The 9,161-nt window shown below is 34.1% G+C and overlaps 1 protein-coding gene across 1 annotated transcript; it reads left to right on the top strand.

Annotated features, from left to right (window-relative positions):
* Positions 1-4,558: 4,558 nt before the first annotated feature.
* On the top strand, positions 4,559-5,530 carry LOC100473921 (olfactory receptor 4K2). Its single transcript, XM_002931305.4, has one exon. The coding sequence runs from the start codon at positions 4,559-4,561 to the stop codon at positions 5,528-5,530; it is 972 nt and encodes a 323-aa protein (XP_002931351.2).
* The last annotated feature ends 3,631 nt before the right edge of the window (positions 5,531-9,161 follow it).

Genomic DNA, 9,161 nt, shown 5'->3' with positions numbered 1-9,161 from the left:
TATGTTTACTGCAGCATTATATACAATAGCTAAGATATGGAAGCTACCTAAGTGTCCACAGATGGATAAATCAATAAAAAAGTGGTATATATATTAGTATATATAATTGGTATATATTTTACATGCATACATATATATTTACATATATATATTTATATATATATATATGATGGAATATTCAGCCATAAAAAAGAATGAAATCTTGCCATTAGCAATGACATGGGTGCAGCTAGAGAGTATAATGCTAAGTGAAATAAGTCAGAGAAAGAGAAATACCATATGATTTCACTCATTGTGGAATTAAAGAAATAAACAGAAAAAAAAGAGACCAAAAAAAAACCAACCTTAAATACAGAGAAAAACTGGTGGTTATCAGAGGGGAGGTGAGTAGGGAAATGGGTGAAATAGAGAAAGGGGATTAAGAGATACAAATTTTTCAGTACAAAATAAAGTCATAGAGAGAAAAGTACAGCATAGGGAATATAGTTAATAAGGTCATAATATGTTTGTGGCTGATGGTGACTATACCATTGTGAGCACTGAGTATGTATAAAATTATTCAATCTTTATGTTGTACACCTGAAACTAATATGCTGTATGTTAGTTATACTTTAATAAAAAAAATTTCCTTGTTGAGCACTATTGTTTTTCCTTCCAATAACACAGCATGTATTTCAATTTGTTTTTTTTTCCTTTTGTAGAGTATTACAGCTTGTCACACAGATCCAACACATTTCAGATTAAGATTATTCCTATTTATGTATTCTGCTCCTTATCTGAAAAGGCTCTTTTTTTAAACTATATATTTCAGCAGTTAATATTGGTTTATCATGGTTTTATTTGCTTCTTTTGTAACAAAATTATCTAGTTTTACTTTCTAAAATTCTCCTTTATAAATTATCTTAAAGTAAAATTGATTTTGGTTTCTCTTGGTATTGCAGTGCTATGAATTTTAATACATGTATAGATTTGTGTAAAGACCACTACAACCAAGATACAGAACAGCTGTATAATGTCCCCAAACTCTTTCATAACTCTCTTTCTGAATTATCTTTTATTTCTATTATTTTTGGTTGTTATTTCTCTTTCCTTTTCAGGATAACTCTAGTAGTCTGTATACACTTACCTTTTGTTTTAAAGTGGGCAAATATTTAAAATTTACTGAATTTTTGCAACTGCTTTTGTGTTGGTTGGCCTTTTTTTCCCCCTTTATTTCCTTTCTTTCTCTTTACAGATGAGAAATTTTTAAAATCTTCAAAACAAATTTGTTTTTTCATTTCAAAGCCTGTAAGAACTGTGGTCAGCTGGGAAGATTTTCTTGGGCTCTACTGCTTGTCTTGTGGGGAATGTAGAATAGGTATCATACTTGTGAACAGTTCAAATTACTGAGAAATTTGAGAAGAAATTTGTGTTTGGAGAGCAATCCGCAGATGAATGACTGGCCTTCAAGTAAATATGGTAAGACCCTCAGTTATGGTTTCAGATTGAGAATCTACATTTAGTATCTTCCTGAATTACGTGTCATGGACATTTCCAAAAATAATGTTAATTAGAATCACCCCTGCTAGTTATTCCATATTTTATTCACCACTTTCTCTCTGTCGGATATTGTGCTAAACGCTTTACATTTCTTTGTATAACTTAATTCACACACCATTCCTCTAGGGTACTTGCAAGTACCTGTCTTTACTTCTTTCTGTACTTTGGGCTTTCCAGCTTCTCCTTCCCCAGATTTCACCTGCTGTTACCTACCAACCTGTACTACAACCTGGAGTGTCCTGTCAAAAACTTTAATGCATGATTATTCCATTATACAATTCTTCCGGTAAGCAAGATTTCTTTTGGTGACAAATTACGTAAGCCTACAAGAGTAATTTTCCAACTTCAAGACATTGGACACTGGGGCATAAAGTGGGAATACTTCCACATTCAAAGGCACAATTTTTTGCTACTTAAATGCTCCTTCAGACTGCTCAAAAGTGTCCTTCTCCTAGGCCAGTCCCAGTTGTGCTCTTTCTCTAATGAACACTGCAGCATCATAAATGTGTATCCTCACTTTAAATAGCAAAGACACACTCCACAATTCTTGCAACTTTGGGAAAAGTCAGAGGAACATTTTAATAACTCCCACTGCAAGTAGACAGGAGTATCCAATCCCTCAGCTCCTAAATGCCGCTGCTTTCTGGAGGCTTTTATACCAGGACTGGGAAAAACATATATCCATACTCCAGGCTTCTGATGCTTACTAAGGACCATGGTGATTGCAAAAGGCTTCTGAAGCTTGAAGGATTTAGTGTTTTTGATTCCTGATGTATAGCTGGTAGGTTAAAAGCTGGAAATAATATGAAGGATCTTGAGAAGCAGTCATGGTTTGTGTTCATCAGGTCGCAAAAGCAATTCATTTAATAATTCTATAGAGCAAATATAATGAAGGGTTAGTAAGGAAAAANTGGTTTGTCTTCATCAGGTGGCAAAAGCAATTCATTTAATAATTCTATAGAGCAAATATAATGAAGTGTTAGTAAGGAAAAATATATATATAACTTGAAGACATAAAGATGGATGATTTCATTAAATAGGTATTAGAGATGCCTTTCTGGAAATGAAAGGAGGAAAAACCCGGCAACTGTTTATTCACTTATAAATGAATACACAATATATTCATCATATATACATATATAAATTAGGTATAATGGTTTGCATTTTCATTACTAATTACATCATTAAGTTAGGAAAATAGAACAAATATTCAAATGAGTGAGGCTGAGATTTTTGATACATCAAGGTTCTCATAATTTTCAATTGGAAAGAAGTAATTTAACTTCAAAAAGATGGAATGATTTTATAAGCACATATCTTTTTCTAAATCCCTGAATTAAAACTAGATTTGAATATTTTTTATTGCAATTATTATAATTATTAATGAAATAAAACAAGCTGATTACTTTTGAGCAGTATTCTTAAATTTGGATTTTGAAACCTAGAGAGTTCTTGAATGTTGTCCAGGAGATAAAAGGGCTTTATGCAGGCTATCTAATTTAATTCTCTCAGGTAAAGACATCAAATTTTTCAGAGACTACTCAGGTATGATCAAAGTCACAAAGCAGGTTAAGGACACCTTAACCCTTTTAACTACCTTGCCACAGTTCAGTTGTCAGATTTCTGGAATAGTGTTCTCTGATAAATCTTACAAATATTTATCAATATTGACAGAACAATTTGAATATGTGCAAATAAGTGAGGATGAAGCCAAATTTTCTCTAATGGGAAAGCAGGAGGTTACTTAGATGAAAAATGTTATAGAAGGTATTTGTAGCACTTGCAATGTGCTGCAAATAAAAAACTCAATTTTGAAAAATGAGTCTGAGTCCTCGAACTATCTTTTTTTCCCCCAGTGGCTCCTGTGGCACTTTGAAATACTACCACCTAAGTGGGTTTTTTGTTTGTCTTGTTTGGAGCACCCTATATTCTGGTATTACAAGATGCACAACACTCATCTTGTATATTTCTGGCTTAATCCTCGAATCTATTTTTCTTTCTAGTCTAAAAAATCAGCTTTGTTGGAATAGCATGAGATGTAAAGGAGGGATATTCTCTCTTTTTTAAATATTTCTTTGAGATCATAAAATAAAATCGAGAATAACTCATGTTTCAGGTAAAAAGTTATTGATAGTTTTAGGGAATTAAAAAATTATATATTACATATTAAAAATAATATTTATCAATAGTGACAAAACAATTTGAAAATTTGCAAGTGAAGTGAGAATGGAACTGGATTTTTCTGTAGCTGAGAAAAGAGGAGACCACTAAAAGAATCATTTATTACTCTCATAGGATACTTAATGGTCTTTTGAATTGTTATGTTAAACTATTAGTTACATCCAGCATTCAACGATGGATTTGACATAATTATACTTTTTTTTTAAAGATTTTATTTATTTATTTGACAGAGATAGAGACAGCCAGCGAGAGAGGGAACACAAGCAGGTGGAGTGGGAGAGGAAGAAGCAGGCTCACAGCAGAGGAGCCTGATGTGGGCCTCGATCCCAGAATGCCGGGATCATGCCCCCAGCCGAAGGCAGACGCTCAACCTCTGTGCCACCCAGGCGCTCCTGGCATAATTATACTTTTATTGTTGTTGTTTAACAGAAAGTTTGGAGATTTCAACCCTCATTTAAACTTTTACATAACTGACTTATTAAGTAGAGCACACTAACTTAGGGTAATCTTACTCTATAAATATGGATTATGTAACTCCTTAGTATTCAGAATGGGAATATTATTGTGTGGGTATATGATAAGTATAACCCAAAATGTACCAATGTTGGTCAAAACCAAGAAGCTGTCCATTTGAAGTGCTATCTGATGGCAATTGTTAAGTTTGTTCCAAAAGGAAAAATCTTTACTGAGACAGTTATTTGTAGGCTTTGAGGTAATCAATGTTCTGGTGAATTATTAATTGATATAAAAACTCCTTCATATGTAATTGTAAAAGTGTCACATTTTCTAGCTATGTCATTTTGTCTTATTTTGTCATGACAGAGCAGTCTGCACATCAATGGAGGGGTTCAACCATTCTAGAGTGTCTGAATTTGTATTACTTGGACTTACTGATTCTCCTGAGCTCCAGACTTTTGTCTTTGTGATGTTTTCTGTTCTCTATTTGATAACTATGTTGGGCAATGGCCTGATTTTGCTCACAGTTCTATCCACCCCACACCTTCACTCCCCCATGTATTTCCTACTGAGCAACTTGTCTCTCATTGACATGTGCCTGTCCTCCTTTGCCACTCCAAAGATGATCATGGACTTCTTTGCTGAGCGTAAGACCATCTCCTTTGAGGGCTGCATTTCTCAGATCTTCTTTTTGCACCTCTTCACTGGGACTGAGATTGTGCTGCTGATCTCCATGTCTTTTGACAGGTACATTGCCATAAGCAAACCTCTCCATTATTCAACAATTATGAGCCAAAGAGTATGTGCTGGACTTGTGGTAACCTCTTGGACAGTGGGCTTCCTGCATACAATGAGCCAGTTAGCTTTTACCCTCTATTTACCCTTCTGTGGTCCCAATGTTGTAGACAGTTTCTTCTGTGACCTTCCTTTCATCATCCAGCTGGCTTGTATAGATATGTATGTTCTTGGAATCTTCATGATCTCAACCAGTGGTGTGATTGCTCTTATAAGTTTTCTGCTTTTGCTCACCTCCTATGTCATTATTCTTGTCATGATCAAGGACCACTCCTCTACAGGAACATCTAAGGCTTTGTCTACCTGCACTGCACATTTCATGGTTGTGTTAATGTTCTTTGGGCCCTGCATCTTTATCTATGTGTGGCCTTTCACCAACTTCCTGGTAGACAAAGTTCTGTCTGTTTTCTATACCATCTTCACCCCCTTTCTGAATCCACTTATCTACACCTTGAGAAATCAGGAAGTGAAGACAGCTGTGAAGAAGAAACTACGTCATCAAAACTTAAACCTTGGGAAAACTACTCCAAGTTACCAGTGCAATGAATCTCCTGTCTGAGATTTACATCATCATTTTTCTCCTTAAAGCAAAAGATAATTAAACTTAGATCTTCATTTCAAGTCCTTTAGTCTAAATTCACAAAAATAAGAAGCTGGGTTGAGAGATGTGAAATGTCTTTTCTAGAAGTTAGTGAGATGTTTGCGAGCCTTTTGAGATTATAGATACATTTGAAAATCTGTTGACATCAATAGGTTATTTTCATAGAAAAATTCAGATCTCATCAAAACATAAATTCAGGGCTTCATATATCCCTGAGTCCTATCAACATACCTCAGTCAACTTAGAGAAGCCTGAGAAAAATTGTTAGTGACTTGTCTTCTAACCCAGAACATTCCCACTCAGTGGCAGCCTTGTGGCACTCTGATGGTGTCCACTTGCAGAACTTTGATTAAGAGTACTGGGCATAACAAGGTTTTTTTTTCATACATTGGGGATATTTTTGTGGGGAAATTCATATCATAAAGAGTTTCTTCTGAATAAAGCTGAACAATCCTGATTTATTAAAACCAACTCCTTGAGTTCTGAGTCAGCTTTGAACAAAACAGAATAGTTTGGAGGATATGAAATTTAACAATATGTTTTTTTTAAAGAAATGAACAGCTCACTACCACACTTGATATTTAATATAGCAAATAACTGATTAAATGGTCATTTAAAATGTAGAAAGTTTAAAATGTAGAAAGTGAACTGCTGAAGTCTGATTAACTTTTAAAACCTGACTGAATTTAGAGATACAATGAATTCATTTAATATCAAGACTAAATGTCTGGAAAATTAACTACTTCATTCATGACAAGTCTGTCATTTCCAAAATATTATTAGTCTTAGTATGAGTTTTGTTTCTCATTTTCAATATAATGTAGCCTATAAGAAGAAAAGATGAAACTTATTTAAAAAACATATAGCACAATTCTCCCTATTCTGGTTTATTACTGATTGCGTTAAAGATATTTTTTATTACAAGATAGTCTTTGGAAATCAGCTGACCAAATCACTTCCCTAACAGCTGGTGAAGAAGCTAAGATGCAGAGAATTCATAGAGCTGGTTCAAGATTGAATCACTGTAAGGGGCAAAGATCATTTCTCTGAATATACACAGACCTCAGAATTAAATTTTTGATCTGTCATTTCGTAGTTGGGCTATCCTAGGATATTCACTTTATATCTCTAGCCTTTTTAATTTCTATTGTGAAGATGATAGATTGTTTGTTGTGATGATTTTATGGGAAGTGGACAGAATAGACTCTAAAAATGTCATTTCTTTACCTTTCTTACCTGCACAGACTCTGAAAATGCATCTTATTTGTAAGTAGTATGCTTTTAAAGAATAACTGCATTCAGGTGAAACCAGAAGCTTATAAAATTTGATATTCTAGTTTTAGGAATAAAAACTGTGGCTTCTTAAGACATATGGCAGAAAAACAAAAGAACACTTTCTATTTTTCCATTGCTGACATGGAGGGTAGTTGGAAAAAATTAGATTAGATTGCCAGATACTTTGATTTTTATGAATAACAGTATACTGATAAGCTGTATCTCTTTGAACTGACTAAAGTATATGAAAATAGTTTAGGAAGCAATCTCTTATGATGAATTTGATAGCCAGTGCTCATTACATCACGTGCCCTCCTTAATGCCCATTACTCAATTACCTCATTACCCCACCACCTCCCCTCTGGCAACCCTCAGTTTGTTTCTTATAGTTAAGGGTCACTTATGGTTTGCCTCTCTCTCTCTGTTTTTATCTTGTTTTTCCTTCCCTTCTCCTGTGTTCATCAGTTTTGTTTCCTAAATTCCACGTGAGTGAAATCATATGGTATTTGTCTTTTTCTGCCTTATTTCACTTAGCATAATATGCTCTAGTTCCATCTACCTTGTTGCAAATGGCAAGATTTCATTTTTGATGGCTGAATAGTATTCCAGTGTATATATATATATATATATATATACACCACATCTTTTTTTTTAAGATTTTATTTATTTATTTGACAGAGAGACAGCCAATGAGAGAGGGAGCACAGCAGGGGGAGTGTGAAAGGAAGAAGCAGGCTCCTAACAGAGGAGCCTGATGTGGGGCTTGATCCCAGAACACCAGGATCACGCCCTGAGCCGAAGGCAGACGCTTAACGACTGCGCCACCCAGGCACCCCTACCACATCTTCTTTATCCATTCATCTGTCAATTGACATCTGGGCTCTCTCCAAATCCTGGCTATTGTGGACACTGCTGCTATAATGATTGGGATACATAAGCCCTCTGAATCACTGTTTGTATCCTTTGTATAAATACCTAAGAGTGCAATTGCTGGGTCATAAGTTAGTTCTATTTTTAGCTTTTTGAAGAATCTCCACATCTTTGTTTTTAAATATAAACCCTGCTTCTGAAAAGCTTTTAGTTCAATAACTACTCATTGAGAACCTACTCTGTTTAAGGTCTTTTCTGGGTGCTTGTGATACATTAATGTACAAGATCTGTTTCTCTGTTTTTAAGAAACATATATCTAGCAAGTGGATGGGACCAGTCTGTTATAGGTGAAATTCCAATCTCACCACTTTCTTGTTGTACAACTTTGAGCATGTATTCTTAATGTTTCTGAGACTCTGTTTTTTCATCTATAAAATGTAGACTAGGAATATTGTAAAAAATTAAACAAAAAGACATGTAACATAATTAGCAGTGCTTGGCACTCATTAAAGGTTTAATGAGTGCTAACTAATAATATCATTGTTATTGTTGCCATTGTGTTAGACATGCATAAATGACAGGGTAAATGGAATAGAAATAGATATGCTTACTTGAACTTTAAGAACATGGTTGTAAGACTGTAATAGGATTTGTCAATTTACCTAATATTAACTAATGTTAAAATATTGGATTTGTGACAATTATTAATCTTTGGTGCATTGATGTAGTTAATGTCTTTATAAGTCTGTGTTTTTCAAAGGAAGTATTATATTTTATGGACTCTGAGAAACAAACTGAGGGCTTCAGAGGGGAGGGGGGTGGGGGAATGGGATAGGTTGGTGATGTGTAGTAAGGAAGGCACATATTGCATGGTGCACTGGGTGTTATATGCAACTAATGAATCATCGAACTTTACATCAAAAACCAGGGATGTACTGTATGGTGACTAACATAATAAAAATATGATTATAATAAAAAAAAGAAATTTCTTAATCATTTTAAGTAGAAATATATACCAAGATGGCATGAAAGGGGAAAATCATTAATAAATGTTCTATAGGTCAGTGTCTTGTTTTATCACAATGTTTTTAAGTAAAGTTTATATGATTAAAAAGTGATAAAATATTGTTCACATATTTTGTCTCCCTTTATCTTTTACCCATTCAGAAGATAATAGTGAAATGTTTAAAATTCTTATATAATTAGATTTATCATAAATATTAACTGAGAAATGAATGGTGACAATTACCTATTCACTTTATATTTAGCACATTAATAAAGTTACAACTACAGGCAGAAAGATTTTGTCTACATTTATGAAACTATAAGGGAATACTTTATTTGGAGACATGGTAGAAGTATTGTTTAAGAAACTATAAAATTGGAACCATGAAGCATCAAGTCAGACATTTCATCTGGCTAGGATAAACCTGAAGCTGTAGGA

Source organism: Ailuropoda melanoleuca, unplaced genomic scaffold (assembly GCF_002007445.2).
Source record: "Ailuropoda melanoleuca isolate Jingjing unplaced genomic scaffold, ASM200744v2 unplaced-scaffold8469, whole genome shotgun sequence".
Lineage (NCBI taxonomy): Eukaryota > Metazoa > Chordata > Mammalia > Carnivora > Ursidae > Ailuropoda > Ailuropoda melanoleuca.
Note: the sequence above shows the minus strand (reverse complement) of the source record. Positions and strands in the feature narration are given on the sequence as shown.

Bases quoted from the DNA above. Each gene is read 5' to 3' on its own strand.
- LOC100473921 (XM_002931305.4), top strand. From the start codon at position 4,559: ATGGAGGGGTTCAACCATTCTAGAGTGTCTGAATTTGTATTACTTGGA.